This window comes from Lipophrys pholis (assembly GCF_963383615.2).
Source record: "Lipophrys pholis genome assembly, chromosome: 1".
Taxonomy (NCBI): Eukaryota; Metazoa; Chordata; class Actinopteri; order Blenniiformes; family Blenniidae; genus Lipophrys; species Lipophrys pholis.
Window position 1 is genome coordinate 34774403 of NC_137635.1, and position 17860 is coordinate 34792262.

The 17860-nt window shown below is 40.2% G+C and overlaps 1 protein-coding gene across 1 annotated transcript in view; it reads left to right on the top strand.

Moving 5' to 3' along the window:
- Positions 1-17860, top strand: part of clstn2a (calsyntenin 2a) — a 155322-nt gene that overhangs the window by 96933 nt on the left and 40529 nt on the right. The window contains exons 3-5 of the mRNA XM_080484998.1: positions 13759-13954; positions 16106-16217; positions 16566-16662. Coding sequence (XP_080341124.1) covers positions 13759-13954; positions 16106-16217; positions 16566-16662 — 405 coding nt within the window. The remainder of the gene's footprint in view (positions 1-13758; positions 13955-16105; positions 16218-16565; positions 16663-17860) is intronic.

The window sequence follows — 17860 nt, forward strand, 5'->3', positions numbered from 1 at the left end:
CCAAATTGTCCACAAGAGTCAATGATGAGAAGATTGACAAGCCGGATTTTTCCTACATGTTACAGTTGATCCAATTGTTTTGGTGGCGGTACTTTAAGCCTTGAAAAGCTCTTTCTGCCAGTCATAACAAACAATTGGATAGTGCAAGTCGATGTCAAATATCAAGCAAGCCAGACAGACCCTGATTTGCTGTAATGGTCTGAAGTGCAGCTAAAAGGACAGTTAATATTGGACTTGCTTTTAGCCTGTGGACATGGACTAAATTTTTAAATAGGAGTTAGACTTTAGCTGTAAAAGTCTGATGAGTATCCATGTACATTAAGGCTGCTTGATTCAGTATGTTGACTTGAGTAACATTTCAGGGAGTTTTGCTTCTTTTTAATGATTAAAATCAATGCTGATGTGGACGAGGTGTACATCTGGATGTGAGCACGTACACATTTTATGTGTAGTTCCAAAAGATTTACAGTTTAAGTTAAAGCTTCGCTCGTGGTCAAAATCACAAGGTGGCTTTCAATGCTGTTATTTTCAAAATGCACTAAAGGGATCCTGCAGAGTCTGGCAATGGTGAGTCACATGTGGGACAATTTATTGTAATCTACAATTTTATTAGATGGCTCCCTTGCTAGTTATACTTGATGACTCACTGAAGCTCTACTTTGAAATCCAATGACTTTATCAGCACTCTGCATACTTGCATCAACAGCAAAATAAACCCACAATGCAGGTAGTCACTTATTTTACAGTGGATTGTGGTATCTGTTGCATGGTTTTAACGTTTAGACTTTAAAAAAAAAAAAAAGCCAGGGCAACAGGTCATTTTTAAAAGAAATGAGTCAGTTATGCTATTCAAAATAATAACTGTAGGACATGCATTTGAGAAGCATCTTTTTTTTCTCTCCACAAGTTGTCAAAGAAATATCAAGCATGCCGGGTATTCATTTAAGATTATGACACAGAAGAGATTTGAATTAGTGTAGCTGCCATTGCTCTGTATTGCTCTGCTTCACATTCATTGAGTGGCTCCAACGCACCTGTTTAACATGCAGGTTCAGACATCTGTGAGTTTGTAAAATAACCCACACTTGGATCATGAATGTAAGTGAATCTTATAATTATACTGATACAAATGACTGATTTAAAATGTTAAATCTGTGCAACATATTCAAAGGCTATATTTTTGCCTTAAAATACAAATCACAACATGCAGCTCATTTATTTATCGAAACGAGGATTAATAGTGTCAACAGTGGTTTTGTAAAGCAGAAAAAATCTATTTAAATGACGCAAGAATGGCCTCACTGCTGTCAGGGTTTAATCAAAGCTTTTGCTTCAGAGTTTATGAACTACAACCAGCAAAACTCTTTAAAACAGCCAGTTTTTTGAGACTCTACTTAAAAATGAGGTTAAACCTATTGACCATCATGACCCTTTATGATACAGTTTTCAAATTATGCTCAGTTTACCCAACATCTTACTGTTTTACCTTAAATAACTGGTGAAATTATGTCAGAAATGATCATATAATATAATCTAATATGTAAATAATGTAAATATTACATTATAATCAACTACACTCACTCTATGTCGAATAAGAGCAACTGCATGTCCGCTGGCTAAATGTGCGGCCAGTAAGAAAATTGTTAGATTATTGGCTTCTCCACATTACTGTAGCTTTTTTGTTTTACATTTAATGACATACAGTTAGTCCTGTTTGTTAAATCAGCTCACCTAATTGTAATGAATCATTTTGTGAAGTGCTCAGTCACATTTTATCCCTCTCATAGTAAGGATGATATGCTTGCTCACATATTGCTCACACAATATCATAAATATCTGCTTTTGTGTTATGTGAACCTGATTGTCTAAATATGTTGTTTTAGTTAAAACACTACTGGCTGGGTCATCAGCAAGATGAAGTAAATGCCTTGTTTGTTGTTCTTCTGCGAATTGGGAAGTCTCATTTTCCAGTTAATAAAGTTCATTTGACTATAATAAACAAGCAACATGGCTGCCTCCTGTGGTGCTGCTTTATTGCTGCTGTCAGAGTCCACAAAAGAGACAAACACATTTGATTTCTGCTGTTAATTTACTACAATGGCAGGAGTGTTGTGTTTTTTGTCTTTGAGTTGGAGCAAAGGGAAGAATAAAAAAAAATATATATATACCTTTTTGTGCACGGAGCGAGTACATTTCTCTACAACTACTGCTTCCATGTTGAGTGACATTGGACCTGTTTTTCTTGTTGGATTTTTTGAAAAATTTCCCACTTTTCCTGTGAGTTGCTAACAGTTTGACGAGCACTTTTTCCCAACTGTGAGGTGCTACCTTTCCCAAACACCGTTTGTGAAAAATGAGTACTGACATCATAGCAGTATTGAGGGGATACTTGAGGGAGAGGAGCAAAACGAACAGTGGATAGATTTTTTGTTATTTATAAGACCTTTGCAAAATGAAGTCAGCACACTAGCTGAGCCAGCCATACTTGAGTTTTTTTTTTTTTTTGTGTCCTTGCAGAGTTAGTTGACAGAGGTTTAGCTGCTGCTTAAACATCGTAAGAGCATTAAGTGCTCTTGCATCGATTGTTGTCCAGCAATTGCCATCCAGCCATTGAGGCAAGAGCACTTAATAGGAGCACTGATACCTGAGTGTGTTATCTGTCAAGGTTGCTCGCAAATAACTTTGAGATATAAGCCAACTTGATACCTGAGTGCGTTATCTGTGGAGTGCCTCTGGGTCGAAGGTAACAAGCTCGCCTAAAAGGCTTAACTTTCCAGTTTCACAGGGTTCTTTTTGTTGAATAGTTGGTCTTTGCCCATTAAAACCCTTTGCGTTGTGAGTGGATTTTGTATCTGATGTGGTGACTGATTCATCTTGAAATATTAACACTGTGTTTCTTCCTGCTGTGACTACAGAGGATGTCATATTATTGTGACAAATTGCCTGTTTTTGTGGTTTTCCTAAATCTTCAGCTTAATGCGTTTTATGCAAAGTGTTTTCCTGAAAACCGCTGTTCGTATGCGTGTGTGCGTGCGTGGGTGTGTGTGTGTGTGTGTGTGTGTGTGTGTGTGTGTGTGTGTGTGTGTGTGTGTGTGCAGCGAGGCTTGGACGTGAGAAAGAAAATATGTATGTGTCTGTGTTTTTGCTATGAACTATTGGGCCGTGTGATTCTCGTCTCAGTGATGGTCTGAGCTGACAGAGGTCGTAGTCTGAGCCACCGTGACATTTGCAGCTCGAAGGGCTGTGGAGACTCCCTGCTGTACCTGGAAGTGTGTGATTATCTCGAACTCTGCCAGCAGTCCAGCTGAATGGTGTCCAAAATGTAGGAAGAAAGAGAAACACAGATTAGAGCGTCGCTCAGAAGAGGAGTGAGTTGGTTGAAAGGGTCGACAAGGTTCATATGAGCAGTCACACTTTAGATCACTGGTGCATTTCGGTGAGTTGTTTAATGAGATCCATTATGGAACAGACAGATTCTCTATTCTACTATTTCATCATGAAATATGTTTTACAAATTCTGCATTGAGACAAAGTTCTGATCCTCAGCATTTACATATCGATCAGTATAACCAATATTGAGAATATCTAAATTGAACAAATACGGGCTGTTTAACACTTATTTTACAGGCAAGCCATGCGTTATTTATAATGGGGTTTTTTTTCAGCATGCAAAGCTTGAGAGTTATCCTGTACTTTACACTACATTCAGTGCTGATTTATAAAAACTAAGTTTGCTTCTTTGTAAGCTTAATACTCTTTTTAAAAAGATATCTATTCCCATTCAATTTGGATGTGGCAATGCCCATTATTGAAACTAATAAAACTCAAAACTTGCATCAACATGTTTTTTCTAGCCCTCTGTCTTAATTTTCTTACATAAATGGCCATAAAATAGACACCTCTAATTCTTGCTTTGAAATGTTCTCTCATATTGTATATGTTTCAATACGTTCAAGGCGTCTTTGTGAGCTCACACCTGCACACACGGGCATCATCACCTTACTGTAAAACTCCTCTTATGCAGGGAGTTGTAATTGTCAAACCGTGACCTCTACAAGCTACAGCCGCCAGCAGCTCACTGGGAAGCGGAGGAGTGGGTGGGGAAGGTGAGAAGGAGTGCAGAAACAAGAGAGTTTGAGGTGTGTCAGGGGTAAAGGAGGGCAAGGTTGAGTGGTGCATCTGTGGTGCTGATGTTAAGAGCTAAATAATTGCTTACCGCTGTGAAATGTGCTGCAGAGGAAGGGAGAAGGAGCATGAGGAGGAGAAGGTGAGCAGGAGGAGGAGACGCACACTGAGATACTCGAGAGGTTGGTCGTGCTATTTATACCTGCACTAGTAATCTCACACCATGTAGTTATCTCTGTATATCGTTTTCTCCACCTCCATCTCCCCTGCAGGTTCTCCTCCCCTCGCTCACTTTTTAATCCACTTCTTTGTATCTCTTTGACCTCTTTTGTGCTCACACGTCTAGTTTCTTTGTGTTGCAGTTGTTCTTCATCTTGTCGTTCCGGTTTTCTTACAATGAGTCCTTATTGGCTCTGAAAATAGAAAACGGTACCTCTTTGGGTCCAACTTTTAATCCAACTCTGCCAAAACCTCATTACATTTGCACAATTTTCTGCTTAACGTGATGAACAACCTCCTGCCTCATTTACTGTTTCTTGTTTCCATACTATTACTTGAGATAGTTTGGGAGGAAAGGACCTGGTTGAAGCTCATTTTGCAGTCAAACCTGCCACCTTTCACTCACAGCTGCAGCTTTTTCATAAACTGGTCATTCTCGCGTTTGGATTTTCACATGTTCGAATCAAAGTGCTTCGACCCAAATGCTTTTCAGCTCTGTCCTTTTTCAGCATTAAAGTCACACGAGTACATCTTCACGTAGTTCAATTAACAAGCAGCACTGACAGTCACAGTTCATCTGATGAATTCCAATCCCACAACTTCACAGGCTACAATTAACACTAATTGCATCACAGACCACCAAAGCCCCCTGTGGAATGAGAGTGTATTGTCTGCGATAATGAATTCTCCCCATTCCTATATTGTGTTGTCCGAGGCAGTCCTGGGTGAATAGATAACCTAAAGTGTGTGTGTGTGTGTGTGTGTGTGTGTGTGTGTGTGTGTGTGTGTGTGTGTGTGTGTGTGTGTGTGTGTGTGTCTGTGTCTGTGTGTGTGTTGGTCTGACTGAGTGTGTGTACGTGCTTGCCATCTGTGTGAGCCATTGGTTTGTCACCCCGAGGTCAAGTGGTTGGTGCGACAATCTCCCAAATGCAATTAGAAAGTGGCCGGCTATCTAAAGGAGACTCTGATGAATTGCTCCTGCATGACTTTCTTTAACTGACTCATAGTTAAAGTGACTGCGGTTGGCAACAAATGGATTCAGACAATCTGCACACGGGTTGAATACTAGGTTGTTTTTTTTTTTTTTTTTCAGAATAGCGTCTAAAGAACATTGCTGACATTATTATTTCATTACAATGAGATTTTTCACTTTGGTGGCCAATGAGGCGGGAAAATCAATCCTAATGTTTTTACATTAGGAGACAAGGAATTTTGTCCTGTGATTGCTCAACATCGCAAAAACTCAGAATTGCTTCTGCTTCTTTTTTTTCTTTTTTTACACATTTCTCTGGAAATGTCGACACCATGTGTGAATAGGTCCTTCATACGATATACAGTAGAACCTCCGCTCTTATCGGGTCACCAGGGGACCCGATAAGAGCGGACGCTGTTTACTGCGTAGACCAATCGAGGTGCACGGACATGTTTTTAACTGTCAACGCACCTAAATGAGTGGGCAACATGCCAACAGCAGACAACGGACAATTTCAAGCCAAGCGGACACTGAAATGGCCAAAATACCAGATTATCTGAATATTTGGTCGTCATGGTGGCATCTGGTTATTCATTTTGAATTGTGTAGTGGTTGGCACTCTTGCCTCATAGTGAGAAAGCCCTGGTTTGATCCTGGATCTATAATGTGTGGAGCTTGCGTGTTCGCTCTGTTTGTCTGCCTGATTCTCTCTGGTCGCCTTGACTTCCTCCAGCAATTATGGTAAATTTTAGGCAAATTGGTGACTCCAAATTGCTGATAGCTGTTTGTGTGACTGCCCAACGTCAAATGTAATCAGTTCCAGCTCACGAGGTGAAGCTAGGTGGGGACAGAAGACGGATGGAGAAAGGCCTTTGATCATCATGCAGTAGGTATATTACTTGTGATGTGTTGCTTTACCAAGCCTTGAGTTTGATCCTGTGTATTTTCTTTTAACTGCATGGTCTCTTATTCTTATTCTTGAATTGCAGGAATCACATTTGAGTGAATATTGAAACAAATGTATGCCACGCACTTTCAGGAAACGTATACTTGAAAAACATTATCTCGAGTTAACTACCTGCTGCATGGTGTCCTCATCTTGCTTTTACAAAGAACTTCAGAGACGGCAGGATGAAAATCATTTTAAAGCCAACAGGGGAAAGGCTTTTTGGAATGCCATGTACCTTACTTTGTTTTATCATCCCTCTTTCAGTTTTATTCTTTGCCTCGACCCTTATTCTCACCAAACTACAATTCTGATGTACATGTAGTAGTTGGAGAGGAGTTTCGAGAAATCCTTTTCATGTTTTGAAACACTTAAAGGCATTACATTTCATCAAACATTGCAGACAGAAGCAACAAAACAGAAATAACCTTGATGTGGTCACTGCTCACGTTGTGTAAACTGGATTAGCCTGAAGAACTGTCGGCACATATCTGTAGAAGCACAGTCTTTTACTCTGAGATGAACATGACAGGAAAACTCCTCTACTGCCGGTTTGGGACGAGAGTTTGACATTTTTCTTCTAAGTTTGTCTAAATTACTTTTCTGCAAAGAATTCAAGGGTGACAGTTGGAGCAAAGAAGCCTCACACCATGCAGCCTTGTTTACACAGTCTTTTGCAACCATGTGCTCCATCCATCTTATGTCTCCAATGAACACAAAAGCTGCAATAAACAAACCTGTCTCCTTGAAGCTGGTGGCATTGTTGAACTGCAAGCTGCAAATCAAAAATGTCTGAATGTAAACGACGTAAACACCTTTTTCCACAATGTGATTTTATTAATCTTAAAAAGGTATTACTAGCTGACATTGACAAGGTGATAAATACCTCAATGTGAATTTCCTGTTTATCCTTATTGTGTGGTTGAGTGCATGATGCATGATGTGCACTTTATCCATTCATCCATCTTCTATTATGCTTTATCCAACTAACTGAAAGCAACGTACAACCCTGGACAGGTCGCCGGTCCTTCACAGGGCAAACAACGAAAAGAGAGATAGTCACACATACTCACATTTGTGCCTACAAGCAATTTCGATTCACCTGTTAACCAGATAAACATGTTTTTTGAACTGTGGGAGGAAACTGGAGAACCTTTTATAAAGCCCACTCACACACAGGGATTACATGTACATTTGGCACAAAAGGATCCACAATTAGACTAAAGCAAGTGTCTCTGTGAGGCAATAGTACCAGCCTCCACACCATCATAAAGGTTATGTATCTCATTATATCTGTGTGCATTTATTTTTCTTCACATTATGATCCATTGATCCTGTGAATCACCTCCTGATGTTGCTTTGTGAAAGGTGCTACACCAAATCAGTGTCCTTTGCTTATAATATATCGTGCACATATATTTATGTGTGTCAGAGTGCAGTTGGAGTTTATCTGTGGGTCAGTAGTGGGATCAGGGGTAATCCAGTCATTAATTATACAAGAGGAGGAAAGGGCGACTGTGAGCGCTGCACTCAAAGCAGGAGACAGAAGGAACCACGGCTTAAAGCTGCCTGACACTGGGTCTGCTTAGAAACCCACTTTAATCAAGGTCTTACTGCTCCCTCCCACCATGCACACACACACACACACACACACACACACACACACACACACACACACACACACACACACACACACACACACACACACACACACAGTCAAATCTTAATACTGAAGCATTTTTGTCTTCGGCTCCACGCAAAGTCAGACAAACGGGCACAGACTCACCAGATGGTGCCTCGACAGAATTTGATTAAGAAAAGGAATTAATGTGATTGAATCTTTTTTTGCTGTTGAGGATTCGCAGCAAAAAAAAAAAAAAAAAGAAAAAGCAGGTTCGTCTGAGGATTTCTTTGTCTTTCGGAAGTCACTTTTTTACACAATCATCATGTGAAGTGATACACACCATGTTGTGAACAGATAAAATCAAAAAGAGGTTTTCACTATTGCATGCTTGGTGATCACTTGCACTGTCAGTCTACTCGTAACTTACAAGGCATCATTTGTATGACTTCCTTGTTTCCACTTCTGTTACCTGTGGCCCTCATTGTTGGACAGCATGACGCACTTGAACAGCCCACCCCTTCAGATAACTGCCTCCTGGGTGTCAGGGGTTGAATGAGCCACAGACCCTCACCAGAAAGACAAGAAAGGCATTTCAATCACGGCTCCTGACTCAATTTTGCACTGAATTTCATGTAATCTCGGTGTGTCAAAAGTCTTTTCATATGCTGATTCTTTCTTGCGTGCACTGAACATTTTAGAATAAAGTGTTGGCTTTTTTCAATCAAATTCAAGTGACTAATCTTTTTTTTTTTCTGAGGCAGGTTTTTATATGCTTTTATAACATCCATGCACTTTAACAACTGTACGTTAAGGTCTGTGATCTCAATGTTTCATCCATATATTCTCCGTCCATCCATATATATTTACCAACCTGCTCCCATGCAGCCCTTTCATCTGGGTCTGTGATTATTATTTGTCTCTCTGAGATCAGCAGATGGGCTTCCTCCATCTCACCCTGTCCCTGGCCTCCTGTACTTTCACTCAAACAATCTCCATAACCTACTCCATTACATCCATGAATCCTCTCAGGTCTTCTTTTTTTTCTCGTCCCAGGAAACATTGTTTGCTCAAGTTATCCACTATCTCCTCTCAGCACATGTTCAAACCATCTTACTTTATCTCTAAACTGCTCTGTTATCCCTCTGATCTTTTCATTCAAGTCACAGCATCTTCATCTCTGCCACCTCTGAGCTTCCTGTCTTTTCAATGTCTCCGCATTCTCCAAACCACTCCATCCAGCCAACATACTCTTTTTCACCTCTTTTGTGCTCCGCCCATTGTTCTGCAAGACCACTCCAGGTCTTTGAACTCATCAACCTTCATTACTTCTACTCCTTGCATCCTCATCATTTCACCTGTCTCCTTCTCATTCACACGTGTATTGTGACTTAGTTTAGTCTAGTCCTCCATGTATTCAGGTCCTTTGCATGCTGTGAAACATTACCCTTGTCTTAATCATTCTTCTTTTAGGAAACTTTGGGATTTTTGTGTTTACCTATGTGAGTTTTTTGGATTTTATACAAAATTGGGCAACAATGTCCTTTATTTTAGTAAACATCTTTGGTGGGAGATCATAGTTTCATGGAACATGGGATGATATCCATGTCTTGTGAAACAAAGACATGTAATAGTCAGATTATTGCTGCCCGTGGCTCCGTGGGTTAAGAGAAGATCCATATTTCCAGTCTGGGCTTTCTGTGCGGAGTTTGAATGTTTTTTTTTTTTTTTTCTTCAAATAGCTACCCTAATAGATTAAATGATGAGTTGGAATTGACTGTCTGTGTTTCCCACGTAATGATTGGCCAACCTGTGCAGGGGGTACCCGCAGGTGGTAATTATCAAACATTCCCAGGAAAGGTCCGTGTCTGCTCAGATAAGCGCTGGTATCTCCTTCCCTGCAGCTGAGGCACACAGGTTTGAAGAAATACCTGAACAGAAGCATGTTTTCTGTAATCTTGGTGTCATCGGGGTCATACTGTGGTGTGATGATTAGTGCTCCTGTCTCACAATGAGAATATGTTTGGCTCAAGTGTATTTGAAGGCCTTTCTGCGTGGTGGTTGCATATTCTTATTTAAAAAATTTTTATTTCCTTCCACGAACATGTATTGCTCTTTTATTTGTGCCTTCATACTGCCGGTGTAATAGTGAACATGTATCTGTTGCTGCAGCCCTGTGATGGACTGGCGACCTGTCCCAGGTCAAATAGCATCGTCTCCAACCCCCCATGAAAAAGTTGGATAAACAGTACTGATTTTATTGCCTTGGATTGCCAGTCAGTCAGTTAGAAGAGCTAAAAAAAAAAAATATCCTAATTTCTGAGAGGGATTAGAGGTCACCTGAGATGCTTCTATTATGAACATAGATATTTTGGGTATTATTAAATAATAAGAAATAAGTTTCACATCAATGTTAAGTTAAATAACATCTTAGTTTTAATGTTTACAAACTTACAACAATGCAAAGAAGTGCGAAAACTACCATTTGGATTATACACTCGCAAACTTTCCATCAAAAAAGTTTAATTTCAGTAACACAAATGTAGAGAAATGATTTGGAAGAAAATGTCAGTATATTATTAAACAGACAGAACAGACTTGAGATTAAAATTCTCTTTTCCTCAGTGCAGCACTCAAGAAGATTAGAAACTCTGAGTAAGCTTTTGTTAAGCCCACCAAATCGAAATGAAACTTATATGTAATGAGATGTGCTGTCAAGCCCCGTTACTTACAGTAGGAATTCACAAATTTGTTCTGGCTCTTTGTGACAACATGTTCATTTGGGAAGAATCATTTTCACATTAATTGTATCCATCTTGTCCTGTTCCATTACATTGGTAATTTAACATCCTGTGATATACATGTTCCCTGACAGCTTGACATTTTCTGTCGATGCAGTTTATGCCGCTCAAGCTTTCTGTGGAGTACCATCTATTTCAGATGATTGTTATTATCGTGGCATTTTTTATTAATTTTTTTTGCTGACTCTTCCACTTTGCTCTCAATCTGCCATGGCAACATGCCAAATCCCCAAAGCAGGAAAAAAAAACAACTATGTGTTTTCATATTTACTTTGAAAAGTGAGTGTTTTCCCTCATGATGTATAGGGCAGAAGATTAGACTTCATTTTGTGTGTGTGCCTCAGTGGGGTGAAATTATAATGTTCCCTTTGGTGGGGCTGCTGGTGAGGAGTCTGCTGACATAGCAGGAACCTGTCTGAAATCTATGTATTTACCATTTCCATATACATTGCCACATCATATTCCTCTTTATCCCCCTTTTCCACTCGCCCATATCCTCTGTTGCTCCACTAAATTTTCCTCTAACCTAAACTCTTTAATGTTTGCATGTAAAAATGTAACTCCCAAAACTAAATTTGCCAAAACAGATGGAGCGGGAAATGGATTTGCATCCAACCCCAGAGTGGAAGCACCTTTTCCCGCAGCATACCATGAAGTCAAAGTTTATGCATAAAGGCTGCAGTAGCAAATTGCTTTATAACCACTCTTTAGGCCCATCGAAGACTATACTTACTGGGTGCACACAGGACGGATCAAGGCCATGCTTATTGCCCTTCATCCACATCCCAAGCTGTGTGGATAACTATTTTAAATACATACATATTCTACCGCACAGCTGTATTGCAGACTCTTCTATTCCTTTGACACTTTATAGGAGAAAGATTCAGGAACAAAGCTTTTTGAATACATCCTTTGGGTTCACTTTGACGGCATCATTGACAATTTTGTCAGTATATACATGATTTGCTAAGAGTCCTGGGTTGCTTGCACTTGATATCAGCATTTCCGGTTCATGTGTAATTTGCAGGGTAATTCAAAATAATAGCAAGATTGACAACATGCACACACATGACTATTTAAATCAGGCACAAGTTTCTTGAAACGTTCCAGAGCTGATTCATCACAATTTCCAAATCAAATGTGATATGAAGCAGATGGAGAAAGTCAACAGTCATATTGGTGAGTTACATATACAGTGAACGGAAGAGGGAAACGCTCTTAGTCAGGAGAATGACAACAGCTATTTCTGCTAAGTGACCTGATTTTCATCTTCTTTTTCACTGCATAGAATACAGATGTGATGATAAATAACTCAAAAGCTTTCAGACATTGCACATTGTGTGGCTCAAATATATCTGTACGCCTACTCATTCCTGTATTTCCTGTCAAACACCAGACATGGCATATTCTCCAAGGCAAATGTATGAAATGAATCGTGTGTGTTATTTTGCCCATGTACTGTATCACAGGCAAACCTCAGTCCACTGAGGTTGTAGATCAGATCGAATGCGTTGGCACACTGCATCAAGTTTGCAAGCTTTTGTGCACATTAAAACCGGTTTTTAATTTGAAATCATGTTATAAGGATGTCCGAGAGAGAAATTAAGGAAAAATGTCAAATGGAAATTAAAAGATGTGGGGATGTACTCAAAAGTGGGAAGCAGGCAGTCGTGAGAGGGAACTTTTTGTTTGGTTTTGTCAGCAGGGTTTCAGCAGGCAAGTCGAATTCCCAAAGCTACCATGCTTTTTGTTTCCGCTGTGCCCCCCTTGTGTTGGGAGAGATATCAGCCAGCACAGGGTCAGCGCACTGCAGCTCTTTGTTCCCTTTGCAAGAAGCTTTCCCAAATCCCTGAAATGAACACTTGCGCAGAGGATGAACTCCTCAGATGATTCCGGAGTCGCAAACACAAACACACAGAAACACACAACACAATACCCAGGCCGGGCCTGGTAAGACGCTCTGCGGAAACGACAAACTTCATTTTTTGTTGAGCTGGCACAGTTTGACGCACATCAGAACAATTTATTTTTCTCCTAACTACACCCCAGGAGCCGCGTGTGTGTGTGTGTGTGTGTGTGTGTGTGTGTGTGTGTGTGTGTGTGTGTGTGTGTGTGTGTGTGTGTGTGTGTGTGTGTGTGTGTGTGTGTGTGTGTGTGTGTGTGTGTGTAACAAAGGTCTCTGTGTCCAGAAAAAGGACATAGACTGAAATTTAAAGTGATACTGTAAAGAAAATGCTGTTCCTGTTTATTGTTGCTTTTTATTTCATTACCCACAGTCGGATTCATCCCAAGCCGTCTGAGCTGCTCGGGAGCGACTGCTGGATTTAAGAAAATGACTAAGGGGCGAAAAAACAATGCAGAAACAATTGAGGCAAATAATGAGATTTTCCCAGCAGTGTCATAAAAGAAAATTAAATTAATGAAAAAAATCAATTCATTAAATAGCTTTGCACATGCTTGAGGTTCGTCGGTTCGTTCACACAGTGTTGGACTGATATTAAGTGAATGCTCAAACTTCTAAGGACTAATTGTCCTGGTTTTCTTTTTTCTTTTGGTTCTAAGAATCCTGAGTCCCCAATGTCTGCCCACTGGTGAGGCACATGCTGTGCAGAATTTTCCCTTTCTGTTGGGGAACAGACACAGAGAATCCCATTATTTCTCCAGGGTTTTCTATCTTTCTGTGATTTCATCTTTTTTGAACTCACATGGTTCATTTCTCTTTTTCGCAAGGGGGAAGATTAGCGTTCGCTACCCGACTGATAAATTACTTTTTTGTTCCAAATTGTCTGAGAATAGTTTTTCAGAAGCATCTCTTTTTAACTTTCACTTGATGTTTATCACAATCTTTCTCATTTACAATCATCACACTTTGTTTGTCTTCCTCGGCTTTAATTTACTTCTTCCACACAGACCTTCACTTTATGATCAAAAACTCAAAGAAAAGAGAATTTTAAATTCTTGAGCGTGAACCCTCCTCAACATGAATGACTTGCAGACACACAGCAGTCTATCAATACTTAATTGTTATTGACTTTAAAAGTTGTCTCTCGTTTTCTCCCTTCTCTGTCTTTAGGGGAGATTTGTGCCTTTAAGATCTATGGTCAGGATGCTCCTTTTGAGGCTGTGGTGTTGAATCGCACGTCAGGAGAAGGAGTCCTGAGGGCCAGTAGCCCTGTGGACTGTGAGATCCAGAAAGAGTACACCTTTATCATCCAGGCCTATGACTGCGGGGCCGGGCCCAGTGGGGCCGACTGGAAGAAATCTCACAAGTAAGTCCAGCAGTCTTTGTTTGTTTGTCTGCACTTTACTTCTCCCTGATTAATGGCTCTGGTTTTGCCTCTGGCTGTGACTAATAATGATTTTGATAATTAATAGTAATTTGCAGACTCATTTCATTTCGCTGTATGGTATTCTACACGACAATAAAAGAAAATATCCCATGGAGTTCACAGGTTTTGTAACTGCATCACTATTTCAAGCCAGAGCTGTCTAATCCTGGTCCTGTACGGTCATGGTCCTGCACCTTTTCCTTGCTCCAGCACACCTGACTGTATTCAGTGGTTCATTGTGAGGATTTTTGCAAAACACTTTCATGAGATATGGGCTGGAGCACAAACTACACAGACAAGCAAGACAGGTGCCCACCGGGAGCAGGATCCAACACCTCTGCTGGAGTCTGTTCATAACTCTGAAAGCTCCTTTATGCTGTCCCAAAAGCTGAAAATCAGTACGACTACTTAATATTCGTCTTCACGTCAGCCAGTGTATGGGCACCTTTGTTACTGTGATTTTTGAAGGGGCTCTCAGATTGATGAACTGGATGTAATAAAGAAATCTCAAATAAAAGCATCTACCACTGTGAGTCATTTTTAATTTCTGAAAAATAATCATCGTATTTGTATAAAACTACAGTAAAAAGGAGCAGATGTCTTGAATGACGGAACTGAACTGTACCAAAATAAACGGACCAGTCATAATATTGCCTACAGATTGTGCAAAAAAGATGAAACAATCTTATTCTGAAATAAAAGAAAAACAGAAAATGACACACAGGCATTACACATTGACAAAGATAAGCGAGATTATATGGACAGTAGTTTAAGTTTTGGTATCTTGTTTTAATTTTATAAAGTTTTTCCAAACTTAAAATCAATATGTGGTTGAAAATACTCACATTTTTCCGTGGTTCTCAGAGTTTATTATAAAAACGCCTTCAGAGGTTTCACTTCGAGTTCAGAGCAACAGAGAAAAAATGCCCTAATTAGATCCAGCTTTTTTGCCATTTCCATTTTCTTTCTTCTTTTTATATTTTCATTCATTTCTCAGTACAACGGCGGCAACAGCAGTGCCATGCAGATCGGTCTGAGGATGCATCCTCCCAATAGCCTATTAATTTAACGTGTGCCTGTATGGGTGTGTGGTGGTGCTATGTGACTGACAGATGGGCAGACCGACATGGACAGCGGCAAATCAAATGCTCCGGCCTTTCAATCGGAGACAAGAACCTGCAAAAAAAAAAAGAAAAGAAAAAGCGCTATTTTTTATCGAAAGAGAGGAAGAGTAATAAAGAGCGAGTACTTCATCAATTCAGGGATCTGTGATGAATTTCTTTCATGGAAGATGAATGACACACAGACCACACGTCTGTGTGTGTGTGTGCGTGTGTGTGGGTGTGTGTGTGTGTGTGTGTGTGTGTGTGTGTGTGTGTGTGTGTGTGTGTGTGATATTATCACGGCATGACATTCTAAATCGGCCTCATTAAGCTAATGTCATTAATTAGCCAGATGTGCTTCCTCACATACACTGCGACTCGTTGTCAGAGAAGGTCACCGATGGAGAAAACTTCATGATGCATCTACGTTACTGCTCCATTTGCGCAAATGTTATTCGAGAGCCCGCTTAATTCATTCCAACAGATGCAGTTGTGTGTTTATGTGTGTCCTTGCATCTGAGTGGGAAAAGAGATAGAAATGTGGGATTTTTTTGGGGGGGGGTGGTTAAAAGTGTAGGTTGAGTAGTAAGGATGAGTCTCTTAGTTGTCAATAACGGCATGTTACTGACAACCAATTTGCCAGAGAAATACAATAAACAATAATCAGAATGTTTCAAATATCTCACTCGCTCTTCTGTGTTTCTGAAATGAATGTTTTACCGGTAAGCACCTTCTGCTTTCAGCTAAATAGTGTATTCCACCAGATTGACAGTGAGAAAGGTCCTAATCAATTTCAATCATCACTAATGACTTAAAAAGATCTCTCGCTCTCTCCTTTCTCCCTTCCTCCATCCATCTCGCCTTCTCCTGTGTCCTTGTGCTCCTTTTCCCCCATCAATCATTTCCACTCCACTGTCTGTGCATCATTGTGTCCTTTTTTAATCACTGTTTTCTCTCTCTCCCCCCTCCCTCTCTCTCTCATGTACAGAGCGGTGGTTCACATCCAGGTGGATGACGTCAATGAGTTCAGCCCCTTGTTTCGGGAGTCACTGTACAAGGCATCAGTAACGGAAGGGAAAATCTATGACAGCATTCTGCAGGTGTTTCATGTTTATGTTAATATGGATCCGTCCTCCCGCAACAATTGAATCAGACGAGTGATTGTTACAAAAAGCTGGAGTTGATCACAAGCTGGCAATGGACGAAATGCTGGATTGAGCTGCGATTAGTCACCAGTCCAAAATATAACTAACACTGAGAAAAACACCGACATACCTATTCAGTTAACTTGACATGCATGTGTTTGTGTATGGAACATGCAAACTCCTCACACCAGGAATCAAATCTTCTCACTGTGAGGCAAGGCTGCCAGTATCCATCACATCTGACTTTATTTTGCTGGAAATTTTGGAATAAAAGGTCAACTTGATGTTGTTGTTTTTTCGCAGGTGGAAGCCTGGGACCAGGACTGTTCACCACAGTACAGCCAGATCTGCAACTATGAAATTGTCACAGCAGGGACTCCGTTTGCCATTGACCGCAATGGTAAGTTAGTTCACGCACGGGCTGTAGTTAGTTTGGACAGTGATGTGATGAGGAGTGAAGTGTATGCTTGAGAGAGACACTGTACCAACCGAGCGAGGACGTATTTCTGTGCCTGAAGCTGTATTCGTGTAAAATCTCCACTTAAAGTAATTATATTGATGGGTCATTATTTGTGTGACACAAATTAGGTGCAGTCATTAATTAAACACATTTTTCATAGCTAAGACATTTGATGAAAGACAAACAACACCTGTCAGTTCACCTTTTGTTCATTTGTTCTGCTACCTAATGCAGCTCAGCTTACCTCGGTGGGAGATTGCTGCTGGTGTTTCCACTTTAAAGGATTTAGAGCACGATTGACAAATATTTAAGCGTTCAGAAAATAATATTATGGGGTTGGTTTTTCTGAGGCAAAACTAACAAAATGAAATACATTTTTGAAAGTTAAACCGGCATATTTATATTAACATCTACCACAATCGATTGTCAAATCTATGCCTGAATTTGTACTTGTAGCACAATAAAAGGCTGAATCAGAAAACCACGAACATTTTGAGTCTTGCTCAAGATATGTCGTACATTTATAGCACACTGAGCTCTTTAAGCGCTGTACCCGTCTGGCCTCATACACAGAGAGAATGGATAATATCTTGATGGCAGGAGGAGGAATTCTTGGCCAGTGCATGTTCTTGCGGTGATTGCAGCCACTTAAAACTGTATGTGAGGCACAGAAAGTTTGAACAAAGGAGGGATATAGAGAGCTCGAGATAACACAGACGAATGAAATGAAACGTAGGACATTCGGAGGAAAGCAGACTTATGAAAATGCAGGCGAGGGTGAGTTTGAGGGAGCGTTTGCTCTCTATTGCAAGCGAAACAGCCAGACTGTTCATGAACGTTCACCAAACAGGGGAATATTGTGAAGACAGGTGTGAAATGCAGAAAGAATCAAGCAGACAAGTGTGAATGACGCCTTTTTCTAGCAATAATGTTTTGAGCCATGAAGCAGCTTTTCATCCTTCCACAGCTCAAAAGTTAACTTGACAAAGATCCACCTTCAGCTTTGCAGATTCTCCTTCAATTTTTTTTTTTTCCATCTGCTTTTGTTCATTTGTGGCTTTATGCCAGACTTAGTTGACTGGAGAGGTGTAGTTTATATTTGATTAAATACTATTCTGAGTATATCTGCCTATATAAA